This window comes from Myotis nattereri (genome assembly GCF_964212035.1).
Source record: "Myotis nattereri genome assembly, chromosome: 15".
In the NCBI taxonomy this organism is placed as follows: Eukaryota; Metazoa; Chordata; class Mammalia; order Chiroptera; family Vespertilionidae; genus Myotis; species Myotis nattereri.
Window position 1 is genome coordinate 25,986,918 of NC_138090.1, and position 21,799 is coordinate 26,008,716.

The 21,799-nt window shown below is 56.4% G+C and overlaps 1 protein-coding gene across 1 annotated transcript; it reads right to left on the reverse strand.

Moving 5' to 3' along the window:
* Positions 1 to 154: 154 nt before the first annotated feature.
* SLC38A8 (solute carrier family 38 member 8) lies at positions 155 to 21,557 on the reverse strand. The gene is made up of 10 exons (XM_081108116.1): positions 20,866 to 21,557; positions 16,577 to 16,775; positions 13,739 to 13,868; positions 12,811 to 12,912; positions 9,636 to 9,693; positions 5,008 to 5,122; positions 3,537 to 3,684; positions 2,955 to 3,148; positions 1,652 to 1,703; positions 155 to 271 (listed from the first exon to the last, which is right to left on the reverse strand). Exons 1-10 carry the CDS (start codon positions 21,046 to 21,048, stop codon positions 178 to 180), a joined length of 1,275 nt encoding a protein of 424 aa, XP_080964242.1. The 5' UTR covers positions 21,049 to 21,557; the 3' UTR covers positions 155 to 177.
* Positions 21,558 to 21,799: the final 242 nt, after the last annotated feature.

Here is a 21,799-nt window from a genome sequence, read left to right on the forward strand (position 1 = left end):
GACAAGCCCCCCCCTCACCATCGCACCAGAGACCCTCGGACAAGCAGAAGCCCCAATGAGCACCTGAGAAGGCAGAGGTACCAGTTTCTCCAGCATCTTTATGATGGGGTTACATCGGTCTCATGCGGGGACCAGGGTGGCCCAGGGAAGCCCCCCGCCTGCCATGGTGGCCGCCCCTCATAGGAGCTCCGAGAGGGCTGCCACCGTGCTTTGCCCAAAGATGAAGGTGCCGATGAGCACGGACACTACTCCCCAGACCTCCAAGCAGCACCTGCCAAGTCAACAAAGCCACGTCAGCACGCACGTCTCGGGAGTTTGGCGCAGACAAGCCACACACACAGAGAAACATTATTTGAAGCCCAGTAGAGTCATCGATTTGGGAAAACAGTCAGGGGAACCCCCCCCCCCCACCACCACCACCTGTAGGAATGGGTTTCTGAAACAAGAGGAAAGAAAGAACCCGAGGCAATTAAAAAACCGCCACCTGCCATCTCATAACCTCAATCCTGTTCAACTTGTTATCAAAGCCCAAGGAATGGGAGGAGGGAGACACTAGTCTCAAACTCCCTGTCCACCCCTGTTCCTTTTGGGGTGGGAGAGGCGAAGCCCCCCAAAATAAGGGAGACGAAGAAAGCCCTGTCACACAGGATCGGAACAGGGGCGAGGGGATGAGCATGCAGGAGGCAGAGGTGGCTAGAACCGGCCGCCACCAAGGCCACATCTCGAGCTTCATAATGTAACCAAAAGAGATGGCGCAACAGTGAGATGAGAACAGTGATGATAAGATCTCCACACAATGGCAGGGCCGCCAGAGATATTTCCGGCCCCATTAACAAAGGCCATGAGGAGCCGTTGTCATGGAAAGACCATCTCCAGTCAAGCAGCATCTCAGAAGGCCATTTGGTGCCATAAACATCCACCCATCAGAGTGGGAGAGCGAGGTGACGGGGGCGGCGGGGGCGGGGGGGGGGGGGGGGCAGCGCTCTCAGAGCAGCTCTGATGGGTCGGAAGGCCCTAAAGCAGTTCCAGAATTAAAAACATGGTGAAAGCCCATCACTAAACTATTGTGAGCTGGGACCGAGGCACAAAACAAAAGCAGCAGGACTTCAAAGGGCGCTACAGGGAAGGGCTGTGCAGGGGCCACAGACCATCGGCCAGCCCTAAGCCCAGGGAGGGGTAGGCACATCCAGAAAAACCCCTCTCCACCCAGAAGGAGATAAGCCGAGCTGAGGCTTTGGGAGTCAAGCTTGGGGAGGGGGAGACAGAGCCCGGCCTGCAGGTGGGACCCAAGGCCATGGCTGCTCTGACTTGTGAGCATCTGCACTGGGCTGAATGGTGGTCCCCAAATTCACATCTACCTGGAACCTGTGAATGTGACCTAGGGTCTCTGTCAGAAAGACCCCGAGTCCACATGAAGCTCCAGCCACACACCACAACCCTCAGAGCCGAAGGGAAAGATAATAGGCCATGTGCTGCTGGCCTGGGTTCGAGTCCTGGCTCAGACTCCCTCTGCCTGTGTGCACACGGCCTGATACCCCCATGGCTAACAGTTTTCTCATCTGCAAGACGATGGGTCTCCCTGCAGCACTCGCATGCTCCTCACTCAGGCCCCTTCCAATGCCCCTGTTGCACCTCACGGGGAGACACTTACTTGGCTCGTGGTCCTATGGGCTCGGTGCCGATGGCACAGATGAGGCACAGACCTGCAAAGGAGACGGGGTCCCCGGCTCTTCATTATGGAACCTAAAGCAGCCCTGAGCTCTCAGAGCTCAGCCAACACCCAGCAGGGACCTGAGAGGCCAGCTAAACGGTTGCTCGAGGCCCCCGGCTCACCCTGCTCGGGGCGAGGGGCACAGTGCAGTGGCTGAGGCCTGCTGTGCGTCCCAGCTCAACATCTCCCCGAACCCTGGGCTCCTGAGCCTCTGTCTCCCAGATGACACTGCCGCACAGCTGCGTGTCCGGGTCTCTGTGAGATGCTCAGGGCCACACGCAGGTCGACACCTGGGCTGAGTTCAGCAACTGGCAGCTTTTCCTTCCTTTCTCTCCTTTTTCTTTTTCTTTTCTTTTCTTTTCTTTTCTTTCTTTTCTTTTTCTTTTTTTTTTTTTTAATAATTCTGCTGGGATTTGAAGCCAGGCAGCTCTGCCTAAAGCTCCATGGCATGTCCCCATCCCAAACCTGTCCCCGCCAGTCCTTCCCAGCACGAGAAATAGCTGGAGCTAGAGGCACCACTAGGTCATGGGCACCGAGGCCAACGCATGTATCTTTCAGACCCCAAATGAGCATGACTGCGGCAGCAGCTGGACCAGGAGGCCAAGGGGGCGCGCTGACCACAGCACTGTCATCTGAAAGCGCTTCCCAGAGCCGGGGCAGCGCAGGCTGGGTTTTCCGCCCTGAGGCCGCAGCACCTCCAGGGCGCCTCCTTGTGGGCAGAAGGGGTTTAAGGTGATGCAAGCGTGGCCCGGAGGCCTTGGCCTCCAGGTTCACCCTCAGGACTTTCACTAACATTGGGAAGGTTTCCTAAGCAATTGTCGGAAATGGTGCCTTCCAGGTCGGGGGGATAAGGTGGGACAAAGATTGCAAGGGTGCCTTTGAGCCTTATGAATGTCGTGTAATTGAAAACATTTTTAAGAAATAAAAGTCCTGCAGCGAGCGGCAGCCGTGGGAGGTGGACTTGGGCCTGCTACACGCTCGCCATGCCACCGGGAGGCCCCAGGCCTCGGTCCCCATCTGCAGTGGGAGTAACAAGCCCCCGTCAGGAGGTCAGGAGTGTCAAGGGCACAGAGCGATTTATTGAGGGAGGGTCTATAAAGCCGCCAGCCCATGCCTGGCCTGGAAACAGGGCTGGGAACCATCCTGTCTACACAGGACTCCCGCCTCGACCCCTGACCCGCAACACAGGGACTCCCTGCTGAGAGGAGCAGGGGGTATGGGGCAGGGGGAAGCGGCACCTCACCTGGGAAGATGAAGATGAAGAAGGAACTGATGCCACCGATGATGCCGATGATCTCGCTGAGGTCCGGCAGGAACAGGGCCATGGCGAGCGTCACGGTGACCCACAGGACGGTCAGCAGCCCCGAGGGGTTGGCCAGGGCCCTGGGCCCACACTCCTGGCAACAGCTTCTCCTCCAGAAATCCTGCATCACCGACCTGGAGGCCACGCCAGCACAGGCACGCACGGCTCCGGGCTCCAGCCCTCTCACCTGCCTGCCTTCGGGCGCCCTAGAGGCCCCGCCCCCTGCCCTGCACACCTGGCAGGGCTCCGGCTCCACCAGGGGCTGTTATTCCCCAGGCACCGCGCCAGCAGCGAGGGGCCACGCAGTGGGTGGTCAAGGGCCGGCTGGAGACCAGGCTCCAGTGCTGACGCTGCTCCCTGTTGATGCTGGGCCAGTGACCTCATCACCTGACCTGCTTACTCCTCTATGAAGCAGAGATGACGGCCGCCCCACCACACACGGGCTAGCAGTGCCTGGCACGGCTCAACCATGATCAGTATCAGTGCCCTGCACTGAGCACACCCCACCCCGAGGCAGCTCACCTCCCCAGGAAGAGCACAATGGGGTAGACGGTCACAATGGAGATGGCGAAGAGGACTCGGGCCACGATGATGACCTCGTCGTCACCCGGGTAGGACATCAGGATGTCGGCAGAGACTTCGGTCCCGAAGGTCAGGAAGCCATAAACGCCTGGGAGGGAGGGAGGTGGGGCAGGGAGCTGATGAGAAAATGCTGCGCCCCTCCCAACTCTGTCTGACACACCCACCTGTAAGGCTTTTCCTAGGAGCCGACAGAAGGTTCTGGAAGAGTTCTCTGTTCTGCCATTTCCCAAGGTGTTCCTGTCCTCAGCCTACGGGAGACTCTGTTCCTCTGACTCAAAACTCCCACTGGGCAAAGCTATCGGAACCCTTCTTCCAAATAGCCCACCAGGGCCTGTTCATGGAGTGGGCACTGCAGGGGCACACAGCGCTCTGCAGACGATATCAGTGCCTTTCATGCCCATCATCCCACTCCGACAGCACCCACAGAAAGCCATTGGCAGCACACCCATTTTCCTGATGGGGAAGACCAAGACCCAAGGTGTCAACAACTGCCAGAATCACACAGACAGCACAGAACTGGGTACAGCGCACCAGGCCCCTTGCCTGCAACCCAATGCTGCCTCTCACAGCCTAGTTACCTGCCTGCCCTGAGACACCCATCTCTGGCCAAGAGATATGGCTCACTTTAGTCTCATGATCCTACTGGCCCTCGACCTGAGCCACCTGGATGTGACTCTCAGTGACCAGGTCATGGCCCTCCTATGCAGGGGCCACAGCCTGACAGGGACCCCTCCCCCTGCTTGGGGAGAGGTTGCCCAGAAAGTTTTTTGAAACCATGGTGTCCAAAGCACCAGGCACATTCTCTGTAGCCCCAGGGCTTCCCCAGCCAGAGGCCCCCACAGGCAGACGAAAGGGCCAGCCTCGGGGCTGGAGGAAGGCGCCCCAAAGTCAGCCTGAGCCTGGACCTGGGCTGTGCCGTGCGCATGCAGTGACCTGGGCAGATCACAGCCCCTCTCTGAGCCAATGCCGTCACCTTTGAAGACCCTCTGCGTACAGCACAGGTTTGTGAGCGCCCGCATCCATCGAATCCATGAGAACATTTTGCAAACGGCTACCCAGATGTAATGCGATGATGACCATTGTTATCACTGTCCCATCAGGCAGCAGCAAGCGGGAGCACAGAGCAGGGAGGGGCTGTGAGACAGCTGGGCCAGGGTTAGGGTCACAGCTTTGCCAGGTGAGTTTGGAGACCTTGGCCAACCCATGACCCTGCAGGCCCTGGACCTTCTGAGCCTCCGTTTGCTCATCTATGAAATGGGGCCTTTCCTAGGGGGAGTTAAGGATTAAATGAGAGAAGGCATCCGAACTGCATAGCGCTGTGCTTTGCACACTGTAAGCTCTCTATACATACTCATCATGATTGCCATTTCTCCTGCCAATCCCTACCCAGGTGCCCCAGGCAGGGCCTTACCTGTCAGCGAGTAGACAAGGCAGCAGGCCAGCAAGGACAGCACGGAGACCAGGGCCCAGTGGGACAGGCTCTGGTTGCGCATGCTGCAGTAGATGGAGACAGCAGCTTCGTGACACTAGAAGACAGGTGGGCGCAGTCGGTGGCTGGGCATTAGACTCACCCAGAACAATCTCAAAAGTGTCCAAAATACAGAAAACCACTGAACGCCCACCAGCAGTAAAAGGCTTAAGTAAACCACTAGATAGTCATTTGGTGGAATATTACATGGCAATGAAAAAGGATGTACACACTATGCACCTCAACAAGAAAGAACCTCACAGCTTTAATGTTTCTGCAAAGGAAGCCAGACATGAAAGAACATTTTCCTGTACATGAAGTTCAAAATACAAGCCAAACCAGCCCAAACAGGGGCCATCGAGGGCATCATAGGATATTGAGCAACATCCCTGACCTCGACCCACTAGATGCCAGGAACACCTGCCCCCAGTGTTACAACCAAAAATGTCTCCAGACAATGCCAAATTTCCACTGGGGGAGGGGGGCACAGTCACCCCCATTGAGAACCACCACTTATGGTGACACAGGCAGAACAGTGTGTGGGTGGGGTGGATGTCACTTGGTGGAAAATGTCACGAGGGAGTCTTCCATAGGAGCTGACAGTGTTCTCTGTCCTGACTGGGTGGTGGCTGCATGGGAGCACACATACTTATGATTCATATATTTCATATTATGAAACTCGTGCACGTGGGGGGTAGGGGGGTGCGGGGGGGGGGGGCCTCAGCCTGGCCTGCTCCCTCTCACAGTCCAGGAGCCCTCAGGGGATGTCCAACTGATGTAGGGAGTGGGCCTAAGCCATCAGTCAGATATCCTTAGCACTGCCGCGGAGGCAGGAGAGACTCTCACCACCACCGCTGCACTGGCCAGCTGTGAACCTGGCTTCTGGCTGAGCAGTGCTCCCACACTGATTACCAGGGGGCAGCTCCTGCATTGAGTGTCTGCCCCCTGGTGGCCAGTGTGCATCATAGCGACCGGTGGTTCAGCCGTTTGGTCAATTTGCATATTAGCCTTTTATTATATAGGATTGTCATAAATTTAAAGTACATCTAGCCCATGCAAGTGCCCACCTGTGCCGGGGACGCTGTTTCCCTGGGGCAGTCCTGGGCAGTGGTGCCTTACAGGCAGCCAGGAGGCCCTGACGCGCAGGCAGGGCTGAGAGGCGCCGCTGTATCTGGATGTGCCCTGTGGGTTTGGGACCTTCCCAGGCTCCTGGGTCAGGGTTCCCACTGTCACATGCTTGCTCACTTCTGGTCAAAACCAAACGTGCTGATCTACTCCTGCCCTCTCTCCAGGCCCGGGCCCACTCCTCTCCCTCACTGAGCAAGGCCCACCTGTCCTTCTGCGCAGCCACAGGGCCTTTTCTCAAGCCGTTTCCTCTCCCTGGAATTCTCTCCTGGCCTGGCAGCTCCTTCTCATGCCTTAGGAAAGCCTCCCAGCCAGGCCAAGTTCCTCACTCCTATGTCCCCCGCCACCCCCCCCCCCCCCCCCCGCCCACCAAGTTCCTCTCTCATGTGTTCCCAAACCCACCCCCCACCCATTTCCTCACTCATGTGTTCCCAAACCCACCCCCCACCCAAGTTCCTCACTCATGTGTTCCCAAACCCACCCCCCACCCAAGTTCCTCACTCATGTGTTCCCAAACCCATCCCCCACCCAAGTTCCTCACTCATGTGTTCTCAAAACGCCCCCCCCCCCCCCAGCCAAGTTCCTCTCTCATGTGTTCCCACATGACCCTCCCCCCTACCCTGGCCAAGTTCCTTTCTCATGTGTTCCCCCCGACCCCCCCACCCCACGCGAGCAAGTTTGGGTTTGCTTGTTCAGCATCTGCCATCAGCTCCCTGACATCAAGGACCACGTCTGTCTTGCTCCAGCCAAGCGGGGAGCCTGGCCCACCGCTGGGGAATGCTCCAGGGGTTACTCGTTTACCCATCCCTTTAAGTAACCCACCCGCAACAGGGAGGCTGCCCCTACCCAGCCCACGCTCTCCGGGACTCAGGTCTTATCAGTCTGACTCAGTGCAAGTCTGGGTACCACGGAAACTAGCCCAACATGGTCCCCAGGGAGCTCACATGTACCTTCAAGGACAGACTAGCCTCGGGCACCAGTGCCACTTTGGCTTTCTTTCCCGGGACTTCTCTGACCTCACAGGAGCCCTCAATCCCTGGGGACCCTCAACCGAGGGGCAGGGAACTCCGTGGATCAATGCTCCCCCCCTCCTGTCTCCCAAACTCAGAAATGGGGGAAATGCTTGGAGGTGTCTGGAGGAGCCCTGCCCTTCTTCCTCTGTTTGTTCTAAGATTCCTGGGTCACGTTTGGTTTCATAGGGAAGGTACAACAGGTTCCCCGGGATTTGGGGGGGGGGGTGCCCTGCTGGAACAAGTGTGGGAGGGGCTGGCTGTGCAGGCTCGCTACTCGCTGAGCCGCGATGCAGGCAGAGGCGCCCACGCTGGCTAAGGACTGGAAACTGCCTGGTGTGCATGGCTGAGGAATGGATAAGCAAACGGGGGAATATGACTCAGCCATAAAAAGGAACAGAGCACTGACACACCCACCAGGTGGATGAGCTCAAGGGCACGATGCTGTGAGAGCTGTCACAAAGGACCAGCATCGTGGGATTCCATTTATGTGAACCGTCCAGAGCAGGCAGGCACAGCAAGGAGACTCCTGGTTGCAGGGGCTGAGGGAGGGCTGAGGGGGTGGGGTGACTGGTAACAGGTTCAGGGTTCTGGGGGAGATGAAATGGTCGAAAATCGACTGTGGTGATGGTCGCACAGCTCTGTGAACATACCACACCCCTGGATCGTACACTTCAGGTGGGTGACATGCATGCTATGTGAGTTCTATCTCAATAAAGCTGTTGTTTAAAAAACAACAACAGAGAAGTCCCAGGTGCGGCCGGGATGGCAGCAGCAGAGCCCGCAGCCACTCTGCTCCGCAGGCCCCTCCTCCCAGCTCCGCGCAGCTGGTGGTGGGGCTGCTGCATGTGGGGGGGGGGGGGTAGTGTTTGAACCAGGTCAGAGCTCCTGACGACAAGGAGACCTCCCCTCCTCGCACGGCCCTCCAGCCTTGCCCCCTCCCTCCCTGTTTCCTGCCCTCCTCCACACAGACTCTCCCAGCCAGACCCCCACAGCCCTGCCTCTGGCCTCCGGCCTCAGCCCCTCCCCCACCCGGCAATTCACATCTTTTCCCAAATCTCCATCCTGCATCCGTGTCCCTGGAAACCTCAGCCAGGCCTCGGTTGCTAGGAGAATGGAATGAGGGAGCTGAGGCAAAGGTGAGGGGGCCACCCCGGGAAGCATCTGAAAAGCAGCCCCCAGTGGAGCCTGCCGCGCCATATGGTGCTCAGACGCTGGAGAGGGGCGCTAAACCACATCCAGACGAACAGCTGACAGCAAAATCGCTGCTCTAGATCTTTCAAAATATTGGGTGTGCAAGGAAAAATGTGAGAATTTCTTATAAATGGCTTGCTAAGCCCCAGAAGTGATACCATCAACTCATTTATAAGCAAGAGAAATGGAAATGTTTCAAGATTTTTTCCCAAACTGTTTCTCAAAGAAAATACAAGATGAAGAACAGAAACAGGCGCCAGTTGGCGGCTAAGGGAAGAAAAAACTCAGGGCAGGAAGCTGAGATACTGTCGCTCCTGAACCACACCCCCCCCACCCCCACCCCACCAACTCGACTTTGCTCTGGGGTGGTTCTGCTATTGGTGTGCTGGGTAGGTTTTTAGGAGGGAGGCACATCTTTCCTCAAATAAACAATGGAAGAATGGAGTCAGCTGCCACCTGCTAGGAGCCTGGAAAACCCGGAAGGCGGGGAGCAGAGCCCATGCTCTCCGCCATACCCTCCGGCACCCCGGGGACCCCACCTAGCAGAGCCCTTTACAGCCCTGCAGCCCCACCAGGCATGCTCCCCCCCTTTCCTCTACCTCCTCTCCCCTCCCCCCCTCACCTGTGCCGTCCCTTCTAGCTGGACCGCCCTCCCCTTCACCTGGCGCCCCCCACACATTCTTCAAGATCCTTTCAGACATCAGTGCCTGAAAAAGGGCGTCTGACTGTGCCCTGCCCAGGGCTGTCAGAAGCCCCTCAGCTGGACTGCACAGAGCCCACCCTCAGTCCATGACTGTCAGACACTCTGCCCCGTACCCCCACCACGCAGCCCCTGCACACCTTCCAGACCCCCCCCCCCCCCCAGAGGCAGGATGCTTCCTCTCTGAGGCCCCTGGGACAGAGATCTGCTGAGGACATGGACAACTCTGGGTGTCCTGGCACGGCAACTGTCCAGCGAGGGTTTTACAGACCGAGGGACAGGTGCCGAATTCCCACTCTGCTGCTGCTGCTGCTGCTGCTGCTGCTGGCTGCCAGTGGGGGCCGGGTTCCCCAGTTCTACAGCAAGTCACACCTCACTGAACCCAGATTCCAACACACGCGCCGTCTCCGGAAGACAGCCCATCACATCCTGGAACAAGCCTTCACCCCTCTCTCCTGCCAGGGAGGCCACAGTCTCCCACGGGAGCAGGGAGTCGCCACAGCCCGCCAATGCCACGCTCGCCAACACAGAGCTGAGCTTACCTGAAATCCGAAGCAGATGGTGGGGAAGACACTAAACACAGAGGTCGAGGAGGAAGGGCTGCAAACAGACAAGAACAGGTGTTCATTACAAAGGCTAACTTCACAGCCACGCTCAACTTGAAGATGAGTTTTAAAGACCAGAAAGGTGTCACTGAGCTCGGCTGTAAAATGTATTTTTAATTGTTGCGTCCACTCCCGGGTTTGGGAGATGGGAAGGGAGGCATGCTCTGTGTTGCACTCTCTAATTACATTTGAGCTGACATTTTGGTAACTTGACATTCTGTGGGCTGGCAGAGCTTGGAAAGGGCATGACGAGCAGGAACTCCCAGCCTCCCTCTGAGGCTGCCTGTTCCTGTGAGGTTAGGGCTGGGGAGCTCAGGCAGCCTCCATTCAAACAGACCCCAGCAGTGCAGGGATGGTTTGACCTCCATTCAAACAGACCCCAGCAGTGCAGGGATGGTTTGACCTCCATTCAAACAGACCCCAGCAGTGCAGGGATGGTTTGACCTCTGCCCAAGCTCCATAAAGGACAGAGGTGTGCATGGGAATTTTCAGGACAGTGGCCCTCAAGCTTCCTTTGGCAAGCAGCTCTAGGTGCCAGCATCCAGCACCTTTAGGGACATATAGTGAAGTGGGGAGTAAATAACACCTGCTACAGAATCAGGGTTTCCTGGTTGTGCCAGAATAATGGCCCCCAAAGAGGCCCATGTCTGAATCCCAGCAACCCGGGAATAAGTGAGCTGACAGGTGTGCATCGGGGTAAGGACTCAGGTGGGAGGTGACCCTGGTTATCTAGGCCCAATGTGCCGCATGAATCCCTGAGATGAGAACCTTCCCTGGGGGTGGGCGGAGGGGGCTGTGACTACGGAGATAGGGTCAGAGAAGGAATGCTGCTGGCTTTACAGACGGAGGCAGGACCGTGAGCCACGGAGAGCGAGTGTCCCCCAGAAGCTGGGAAAGGCCAGGAAACAGATTCTCGCCCAGAGCCTCCAAGAGGAATGCAGCCCTGCCAACACCTTGACTGTAGCCCCGCGCGGCCCATTTTGGACTTCTGGCCTCCAGAGATGAGAGAGAGTAAATCTGTGCTGTGTACGCCCCCGGTTGGGGGTAGTTGTCACAGCGGCCACGGGACACGTGCGCAGTGCCGACTCCTGCTCGTGCTGCACACGCTGACTTAACTCTAAAAGCCGCTCATGGCGCCGCCCCACCGGGCTGGGCTTCCCACACTTTCCTCAACTGCCCTGTCCCTGGTGCCAGGCTTCCTGTAACCACCAGAGTGCCCATGTAGGCACGGCCCCATCTGCCCGCCTGCATCCCCTGGGCCCACATGTGCAGGCCCCTGGCCCCGGGAAAGAGACCCCAGAGCACAGGACCTCCCCTCCCCCTGACTCGAGGCTGCAGATTAGCAGTGAGCCTGCCCTCTCCTCATTGGTTCTTCCTTCGCTAAGAGATGTCCGTCAGCATAAATAGGGCTGGGCATTCCTCTGCTCCCCTCCTCAGAAGAGCTCTTTCCTGCCTCCTTCCTTCTCTCCTGAACCCAATCCACCTGGGCCTTCACTGCCTCTCCTGCCCTGACCAAGTAACACCACCAGCAGCCTCCAAATCCATGCCCAGGGCTCAGCCCATTGTAACCAGGAGCAACATTTGGCAATGATCACGCCAACTTCCTGAAATTTTGTTCACCAACATCTGCGACCAACCTACTATTATCCTCTATCCTGGCTGAATAGTGTCCCCCCAAATTTACATCCACTGGGAACCTCAGAGTAATGCCTCATTTGGAAAGAGGTCTCTGTAGAGGCAATTAGTTAAATTAAGATGGGGTCACACAGGAGTAGGTTGGGAGCTGGTGCAATGACGGGTGTCCTTCTAGGAAGGGAACAGACACCCAGGGAGAGGCCGCGTGACAACGGAGGCAGAGACTGGAGCGAGGCATCCACCTTCCCGCCAGGGACCACTGGCAGCCCCGGGAGCTGGACGAGGTGGGCAGGGCCCTCCCCTGGAGCCTCCAGAGGAAGCCTGGCCTGCCCCGCCTTGATTTTGGACTCCTGGCTTCCAGAACTGAGAGAGGATAAGCTGTTTTTGTGTAAAGCCACCAGGTTTGTGGTCATTTGTCACAGCAGCTCCAGAAAGCTAACACATCCGACTCCCACCCCTCCACAGCTCCTCCTCCTCCCCCGACCTCTCAGTGCCGGACAGAGCACTGTGGGTTCTGAGTGTACCACCCTGCCCAGTCCAGGGCCTAAAATGCCATCTCTGGGCTGACACCAGCCACATTCCTCCCTCCAGCCCAGCTTCTCTCTCCCTGAATCCAGACGCAGGTCTGACAAGCTACCTGTTCCTTCATTTAGGCATTCAAAGCCAACTCCAACCTCACACCCTCTCCCTCTCCCCCAGCCACCTGCTCCTCTCGCCTCCTCCGTCCTAGGAAACAGCACTGCCACCTTCCCGGTGCTCAGCCAGAGCTCAGAGCCACCCTGGACTCCGCTCTCTCCTGCTCCACTTCCAATCTGTCGGCCAGGAGGGGCCACATAATCTGCGGGGCCCAGTGCAAAATGAACATGGCGGACCCTCGTTCGACAACGATTAAGAACATTGGGATGATGGCAGCAGGGCATTAAACCGAGTGCAAGGCCCTTCTGCGCGCAGCCCTGGGTAAGTTCATAGGTCACATGCCTACGGAGCTGGCTGTCACCCAAAGATCCGATTTCAAGCCCCTGCTGTGCTCACACCCTGAAGCAGCTGCCCAGCAAAACCCTTCCTCAGTGAGGCTCCGCGTCCCCACAGGACACCCACCCCCTCCTGGCCTTGCTCAGGCCTCAGGCCGGTGGGGTCACACTGGCCTCTGTCACTCCTGCTCCCTCTGCCCAGGCATCGGCATCTCGCAGGCCGGTTCCACCGGCTCCAGGCTGTGGGGACACTGCTGCGAAAGCCCAGGAGCCAGGGTGGAGGGGCTTAGAGCTGTGTTCCTTGGCCTGTCCCTGGTTCCTACTGCCCACAGCTGTGTCCATTCTGGGCGGGACAGGGGCCTTCGCTGGGACCTCAGGCATCAGAGACACCAGGCGTTTCGCTGAGAGGAGCGGGGCTCTGTGCAAACAGTGGGGAGAAGTGTCCTTCCTGCAGGATCCCCTGCAGCACCCCAGGAAGCCAGGGAAGGCCATCCCCTCAGACTCACCTCAGCTCAGGACGGGGCTCACGAGCAAGGTCCTGGGGCCTCAGGTAGTACTGTGCCACGATGACCAGGGCCAGGTAGCAGGCGGCCAGGGTGCCTAGGAAGCTAACACACAGACGATGCATGACCACAAACACAGAGGGGGTCTGAATGCCGGCTCTGCCCACACGGGCAAGGTGCCAGGCAGTTCTCATGGCTCCGTGCATTGGGTCCCTCATCTGCAAGCGGGGATGTGGGAGATCTTTCAGGCAGGACTGTGCTCAGGCCCAGGGTCGGATTGGGCCAGTTCCTAACTGGCCGCACCTGCGAGGCTGTGGTGACCACCGGCACCGTCTCTCCAACGGCCACTCAGCCGCGATGTGGCAGCTAAGCCAGGACACCGGCTGTGGGGAGGAGGACCCCTGACTCAGTGGGGCGGGACGAGAGACTGGAGGGCTGGGGGCACCTAGGGGCTCTAGTCCCCTACCCCCCGTTTCTCCGTTTCCAAGGTAAGACGTCCATTGCTGCTCTGAACACAACAGGGAAACACAAGTGGCAAATTTGCATGAATACTTTTGCCAGGCTTTTTTCTTCAAAAATATATGTAAAGCCACAGACCACAGTATGAAAAACAGTACGTGTATGTCTGCCTCTGTGCCTGTGAGTGCGCACGCGTGGGCATATGAAGTCTGTAACAGTTAAAGAAAACAGCAGCAGCAGGTTATGCCATTATGGTAGTTTTCTCTTTTGCTTCTATTTCCTATCACACACACATGTTACTTGTGTGATTTTTAATGTTTTCCCCCTTCTCCAAATGGGAAGGCCAACGCTAACAGCTCCCCTAGCAGAGGCAGACAGACCCCCCCTTTTCCCACCCACCCCCAATACCAACCCAGGGCAGTGGGGACCCAGTCAAAGCCGCTGCCCTGCCAGGACGCCTGCAGCCCCGTACCTCGTGACTTTCTGGAACCTGATCTCCCTCGGGGCGGACAGGGGCAGGATGACCAGCATGGAGAGCAGGGTCAAGGTGAAGCGCTGGTCGGCGTACCAGGGCTGCAGGGCGGGCAGGAGGAAGTCGCACACTGGTGGGAAGGCGGAGGAAGGGGGGCCGCAGTGAGCCTGTGGCTCTCACCCAGCAGTCAGAGTCCTGCCCCGGGCTCCCGATCTCCATCCCTGGCCGGGGTTGCCATGGACACTGTCAGCCCTGTGAGTCTAAAGGGATGGGACAAGCGTGATGGGGACCCCATCATGTGCCACCACGAAGGAAGGATCTGGCTGCAGAAACTCATTCGACAGAGGCTCACTGGGCTCCTCCCAGCCAAGCACTGCTCCCCGTGCTGGAAGCCAGCCACAAGTGAGACAAAGGACCTACCCTGAGGCACCTGCGCCCTTATGTGCTTGTAACACAGCGGTTCTCAACCTGTGGGTCGCGACCCCTTTGGCGGTCGAACGACCCTTTCACAGGGGTCGCCTAAGACCATCCTGCATATCAGATATTTACATTACGATTACTGTAGCAACATTACAGTTATGAAGTAGCAACGAAAATAATTTTATGGTTGGGTCACAACATGAGGAACTGTATTTAAAGGGCCAGAAGGTTGAGAACCACTGTTGTACCAGATCCTTCTGTTTCTGCTTGGGAGCTCAGCGGGGGTGTGGGTCTAGCAGGGGCCAGGGTGGCTTGTTGGTGCTGGGCAAAGCCATGTTCTCTGTCACCGCTCCACAACGAACTACCCCAACATGGCCTGGCGCGTCCACTTGATTATCTGCCATGAGCAGGATGTGAAGAATGAGATAGGGCTGAGCGGGCTACTTCTGCTCCATGTGGAACCCACGGGGGTCACTTGAGGGTATTTGGCTGGTGGGAGGGCTGGTCTGGAGGGTTCTCGATGGCTCTCCCCACATCAGGTGCCTGGTGGGGGCACCGTGGCTCAGCTGGGCCTTCCCTGCAGTTTTGGGGCCTCTCCACATGGACCCCCTCATCCAGTGATGGCGAACCTTTTGAGCTCGGCGCATCAGCATTTTGAAAAACCCTAACTTAACGCTGGTGCCGTGTCACATATAGACATTTTTTGATATTTGCAACCATAGTAAAACAAAGACTTATATTTTTGATATTTATTTTATATATTTAAATGCCATTTAACAAAGAAAAATCAACCAAAAAATGAGTTCGCGTGTCACCTCTGACACATGTGTCGCCATCACTGCTCTAGGTAGTCCTCCTGCGGAGAAGCCTGGACTTGCCCCAGAAAGACCCCGCCCCTCGCCCCCCCCCTCCCCCCGCAAGTACCTAACCGGAAACACACACACAATGCTCTCTCCTCCCCAGTCAACGCCCCCAGAACCAGGTGGCCTGTATCTAATCAACTCTGATCACTCTGGGCTCCACAGCTGAGCCTGCACGCAGCTTCAGAATCCTCCTCACATGGCAGTACGGCCGGTGACCCGAGGTGAAACTGACGTGGCCTCGACTTGCCACTTGCAAGCAGGGCGTTTTGTACTCATTTACCCACCGTAGGCTCAGATCTACCAACCTCAATGCTGCCCCAAACATAGAAGCCTCTCATCGCAGCACCCCAGAGCCAGGGGCCTTTTTATTCACGGTTAAAGTGACAGAGAGAGCAAACCAAAGAAACATCAAAACGTCGGAGCGAAATCTAACCATATCAATAATTACATTCCAATTAGAAGTCTGTCTGAGATCGTCAAGATGATTTTTTTTAAAAAGCACAATCCGACCATATGCTACCTACGAGAAATGCACTGGGAAGCCCATGTCAATTTGGTTCACAGAGAATGAACGGGAAGAGAAACACTGCAGAACCACTAATCTGAAGGCAGCTGGAGCGCCCACATTTACAGTAGAGGAGGGTGATTTAGCGACCAAGTATCACCAGAGACAAAAGCGGGTATTTCATAATAAAAGGGTAGTTGGTGGGTGGGTGCCTATGACAGAGCTTCCAGGACTATGAGGCGAAACTGGACAGTTAAAAGTGAGAAACATAAAATCTTCAACTGTGATTGCAGGCTTAACACCCTCACTCAGGCGAATAGAATAACTAGACCCAAAACGTTAGCAAGGGCATGGGGACCTGCTCAAAGCTGCGGAGAACCTTGACCGGTTGGAGAGTTCCAGAACACTGCACCCCACGCAAAATGCCCACCAACACAGAACAGGTGGGGGCCCACAGGGCAGTCTCAAAGACCAAAAAAACGGAAATCACCAAGTGTGTTGTCTGACCACAATGCAATGAAGATAGAACCCAAAAAGGGATCTAAAAAAAGTCCCGAATAATTAGAAATCAAACCACACAACGTTAAACACCCTGTGAGTCAAAGAAATCACAGCAAAATTTAACACATGTTTTGAATGGGACAAAAATGAAAATAGATATCAAAATTGATGGGGATGCTACTAAAGCCGTGCTCAGAGGGAAATCGTTAGTGGGGAACTAGAGGCCCAGGTGCATGGGGTTTAGTCTCCAACGTCCCAGAACTCAAGATGTGATTGGTTCCCTCCCACAGGGCTTCTTTGCAGTGGACCCCACTGGACAGCCACCCACAGCCTGTCCCTGTCCCCCCCCCCCCCCAGGACTCTCCCTGTGCTGGTGATTACTAATTCCAAGTCTCCCGTCTCCAGGACGTTAGGAGCTCAGGGGTGTCTTGGTTTCTGCTGTCCCCCAGGGTCCCGCTCGGTGTCCACGTCCTGTTCCAAACCAGGAGCCCCAGGGGGCATAAGGGGCACCGAACCCTGAGGCCACCCACCTCCAGTGCAAGTACTTACGCTTCTCCAGCTGGTCCCCGATCACCCTGAGGAAGGCCGCGGAGATCATGAGCAGGTTGACGATGAAGCAGGCCTCACACAGCTTCCCGACGGCAGGTCCGCACAGCCCTCGAACCACGCCCTGGTAGGTGGTCTGGCCACTGACGGAGGCGGCATAGCCCAGGATGACCAGCCCACTGATCAGGAAGACCAAGGAGACCTGCAGAGCAGGACTGTGGGCCAGGGTGCTCCCAAAGGCCACCACCCAGCCAGCTGCCCCTGGGGACTTGGATACGGCTCCCTCCACTGGGCCTCTCGCCTGTAGAAGTCATGCTGCCTATGGCCCGGGGCCCCTCCCCTGCCCTGAAACTAGAGCTGCAGGGTAGGTGGACTGTTGAGGCCTTGCTGGTGGTCAGTCTGGGATTCATACTACTCTGCCCAGATGGACAGATGAGGTATCAGAAACGCAGATGATGCTAAAACTGCACGGGCTACATGTATACAAGGGTTATCCCCTGAAGAGGCACAACAAATGCACCTCTGTCAAGACACAGAACATTCTACCACCCTGACGTGCCCTCCTGTCCCATCCCAGTCACTTTATGCCCCAATCCTGTTCCCAGAAACCACTGGTCTAATATTTTTCTACTTTTACATATCTTGGTATCTGGCTTCTTCCTCAGTGTCGTGCTTGTGAGATCCAGCCACACTGGTGATCACGGGTTACTCCTATTTTTGCCGAGTGGCACCCCCTGTATGGATGCAGTCACAGTTGCTTCTTCCAGCCTGCTGCTGACAGGCACCTGGTGGTTCTTAGTTTCTGGCTACTGTGAATAAAGCGCTGAGCACCCGGAACAAGTCCTTGTGAGGACCTGTGTTTTGTCTTCCTGGGCATGCCCTCAGGAGAATTGCTGGGTCGTAGATTAGACCCGTTTTTAACTAAGAAATTGCCAAACTGCTTTCCCAAGTGCCTGTGCCACTGGACACCCCCATCGGTGCATGGGAGCCCCACTTGCTGCATGGAGCTAAATGGTTTTGAGCCTCTGCAGGACCGGTGGCTACCTGCCCCAAACTGAACTTGGTCTCCAGGCCTCCACACCCCTGCCCCGGGTTCTGGGGAAGAATGCTGAGCTGGGACACGCTCAGACAGGGCACGGCCCTGACCAGCAGATTCATTCTGTGACTCCAGACGCCACAACACAGCTGCAGAGGAGGAACATCTAATTGGACTGTGGGAGAGGAACTTGGAACTTCCGAGTTGGGAGGAACACATGGCTCCCTTCGGTCCCTGAACCTTTGCCCATGCCAGTTCCACCACTTCCCCTCACCTGGCAAACGCCTAATCTTCCCCCTCCTCTCCAAGGCCATTTCCTCCAGAAAGCCCTCCTGACACTGCACCCTCAGGTGCACTCAGCCCCTCATCTCAGGCTCTGATAGAACTCTGCCTTCTTGGGTACACTGCCTGCCGTGGGCAGAATGGTGGTCCCCAAAAGACAAGTCCACAGCCTCACCTCCACCACCGGTGCAGGTGACTTACTGGGCAGTCTCTGCAGATGTAATTAAATAAAAAGGGATCTTTGCAGGAGTAATTAAGGACCTTGAGATGGGTCATCCTGGACCACCTGGGTGACCCTGAAATCCAATGACAAGTGCCTTAGACGAGACAGAACAGAAGACATAAAAAGGAGGCTCTGTGATGATGGAACAGAGGCTGGGGTGATGTGCCCACAAGCCAAGGGATGCCTGGGGCCCCCAGGAGCTGGAAGAGGCAGGAAGGAGGGAGCAGGGCCCTGCTGGCAGACTGCTTTCACTCTTCTGCATCCAGCACTGTGAGAGGATACATTTCTGATGTTTTAAGCCACTCAGTTTTCGGTCCTTGGGCTACTAGACATATGCTTACAACATATACTACAGGGTCTCCAACATCTCTCGCCCAGAGCCTCTCAGCTCTGTGGACACTGGGGTTGTGGCATTTTCTGCTCACCATTTAGTCCCCAGAGAGGTGCCTGACGCATAGCAGGCAATCAGTAGATAGGTACTTGAGGATGAAGGGAAGGGGGTGGGACTAAGGGATCCTCTGCCAGTGAGGCATTCGCGAGAGGGACCCTGACAGACAGCAAAGAGCCCTTATTGCTCATGCCCAGGCTCCGCCTCTGCAACTTCTGACTGAGGGTCAGGTTCATTCAGTCTTAGTAATCCTCCAATGCTAACGGGCCATGAGAGACCTACCACCTCGCACCACTGACCTCCTGGTGGTGAGAATGTTTAAATGCGCCCCAAGTCCAAGCTGGCCCCTTGCAAAGGGGACAGAGCAGAAGTCTCCCAAGAGGAGGGGAGAGGCGGGGAGGGGCAGTGGGCCCATTACCAGTCTGATTCCTTCGCTTGTCCAGGGTTTCAATTCATTCACGTCTTTAGACCACACTGTACAATGTGCAAGCCACACGAGCAGCGTCCACGTCACCAGGAGCTCGTCCGGATGCACAGCCTCAGCCCTGCCCAGCCCTGCTGAGTCAGCACCTGCATTTCAGCAAGGTGCCCAGGAGTGCTGCAGGAGTGTGAGGAGTGGGGGCCACAGCTCTGCTTCCCAGCCCTGCCTGCCACCCTGAGACTGGACACCTCTGTGCCCAACCACACCCCCTGCATTAACTCCTCATTGTCTGAAAGGGCAGCCTTTTGTTTTGTTTTGTTAATCCTCACCCTAGGATATTGTTTTCCATTGCTGTTTTTTAGGGAGAGTGGAAGGGGAGGGAGGGAGGGAAGGATAGGGGGTGAGGAGAGTGAGAGAGAGAGAGAGAGAGAGAGTGAGAGAGAGAGAGAGAGAAACATTGATTGGTTACTTCGTGCACCAGCCCCAACCAGGCTGGGGATAGAACCTGCAATCCAGGTACCTGCCCTTGACCGAGAATCGGTCAAGAGCTGAAAGGGCAGCCTTCCTGTTGCACCCATCCAAACACAGCTATGTTGCACCTCTCATGCACCTGGACAGTCCTTCCATTTCCACTGGGGCACAGAGCAACGTCACCCCTCAGCGTCCTCCGACCACCTGTTATGTTGCCCCACCCTCTGTCATGTGACCCTCCTAACACTACCCACCATCTGAAATATCTTATTTGATATTTCAAGTATCTTGTATCCAACCCTGTGGCCTATACACAGAACGGGACTGCCGGAGACCAAGTCCAGCATGTCATAATTTCAAGAGTTTCATCAAAAGGTTGATGAGACTTGGGGACTCAACAGGGTTGAGTCACACATGTAGTCACCTGTTGGGAATGGCTGAAGGCATTTCCCCAAACCTGAATAGGAAACTGATTGTGGCTGCCAGACAGTTAAAGGGCATCTTAATCTACATGTTATTGCCTCCTACTGGCCAAACACCTGAACAGCCGATAGGCTAATTCCCTCATTCTGACAATGTTTCTGTATACCGTTTGCAGTGTATATCTCTGCCTCGCCTCAGGACAAGTTGTGTTAATAAAAAGCATGGGGTCCTGGGGACGAGGAGAACCTAAGGCCTTAGACTTAAGATCTTGGAACTTAGCTCCTTTAGCTAAGCTCCTCTGACCCCCAAATGCCTTTCTAAATTATATCTCGTCTCCGGACTCTTTATTAGTCTCTGGATTCCTATTTAACATCTACGCACAGCCTTCTCCAGATTCCTGAACCCTTCTTGATGCTGGGACAAGAACCCCGGCACCAGACCATTAAGAACAGGACCATTATCAGCTGGCTGCCATGGAAAAGCATGTGGGCTGCCTGTCAAAGGGCTTAGCACGGAACACGGGCTCCTGGCAGCCAGAGAATCACTGCAAACAAAAGAAAGCTGCGCTAATCAGTGCTTCTCTGCTACAGCCGCTCAGCCCTGACCGCCTGGAAAGGGAGCTCAGCTGGAAGGCAGGCCCTGGAAGTGGCTGCCGGCCTCTGACACGGCAGAGGGCCTGGCCCAGCTCGCATGGGGGTGTCCCAGCCAGTCCTGGTCCTGACCTGATCTGAACATGGACCTGAGACCAGCGGCCAAGTGAGGTCAACTGCCCAGGAGATTGCTCAGAGACCGAGTGATCTCCGCGCTTTCCCAGCGGAGATGGCAGGTTCATTGGATCCAAGTGTTGTGCCTGGCAGCAGCCTGGGTGGGTAGAGGCTGTTGTGTGCCCAGGTACAGTTATCTTCTCCCCTCATGAGCTCAGGGGGCAGAAAATCAAACCCCACAGATGTACATAGTCTCTAAGACAGGCAGCTCTGCAGACCTGCTACTGAGGATGCCGCCTGGACCCTGCCCGGGAGACCCCCCCAATCACTTCCCAGGGGCTTACCAGCTCTACCAGGAAGGCGGGGGCCACCCCACCGGCCTTGTAGAAGGCCCAGGGGAAGTTGAGCAGGCCGGCCCCCAGCGCAGATTTCAGGAGGATGAAGGCAGCGCTCAGTGAGGACAGACCGGGGCTGGCGGTCCCAGGCTTTTCCAAAAGGCCTCTGCTTCCCGGGGTCTGTCCCTCCATGGCTAGAAGCAGCAGAAGGGTGGAGAGGAGACAGTTTTCGCACTTTCTTCCCCGTTCATAGCCGGTATCACTCTCTGGCTGCCAAAGGTCTCTCCCCAGTTGTCCCAGCTACCACATCCTCTTCCTGCACCTCTGCTGCCCCTTTTCCTTGCTCACTCACTGGCCATCACTTCTCTTCCTCGCTGCTTTCCGCCCCTCCCCCTCTAGCTTTCTACCAGCTTACCCTCACTCCTGCTCTCAAACTAAACCGAAGGACCCCTCCTCCCTCCCCCTTCCTCTTCTAAACCTCTAACTCCTTCCAGCCCATCACAGCCCCCGGCTCCCTCCCCCATATCCCCACCTCTCTGACAGCCCTAGTCCTTACCACCAAGTGCAAACTTCAAGGTGAGAGACAGTCTTTGGCCACCTTGGACTCGGGCGGACGGACGGATGGACGGGCGGGAACTCAGGCCCACTCCAGGTGGTTCCGCTGCATTTCTTGGGCCCAGACAGGTGGAAGAAGGAAGAGTCCAGCTCTGCAAGGGTGGGTCATGAGTGAGTCGTGAACTAAGGGAGCCCTAAAGAGCATGTGTTTGGGTCATGTCCCAAAACCTAGGGGAGCAGAGACTTGAAGTCAGGGCCATCTGTCCCAAGAACTTGCAGCTTCTGAGACTTCTGGCCTGAGGAAGTCTGAAAACTCCCTCCCCTCCTCCCTGTAGGCGTGGCTTTACCCAACTGCAGAGTGGGAGAGGGAGCTCAGCTGGGAGAGATC

What these genes read in the sequence shown, in the direction of transcription:
- SLC38A8 (XM_081108116.1), bottom strand. Translation starts at nt 21,048, where the DNA reads ATGGAGGGACAGACCCCGGGAAGCAGAGGCCTTTTGGAAAAGCCTGGG. An exon ending in CCGCCTTCCTGGTAGAGCTG is followed by an intron (nt 16,776 to 20,865) that starts GTAAGCCCCTGG and finishes CCTGCTCTGCAG; the next exon opens with GTCTCCTTGGTCTTCCTGAT. An exon ending in GAGCCCCGTCCTGAGCTGAG is followed by an intron (nt 9,694 to 12,810) that starts GTGAGTCTGAGG and finishes GTCTGTTTGCAG; the next exon opens with CCCTTCCTCCTCGACCTCTG.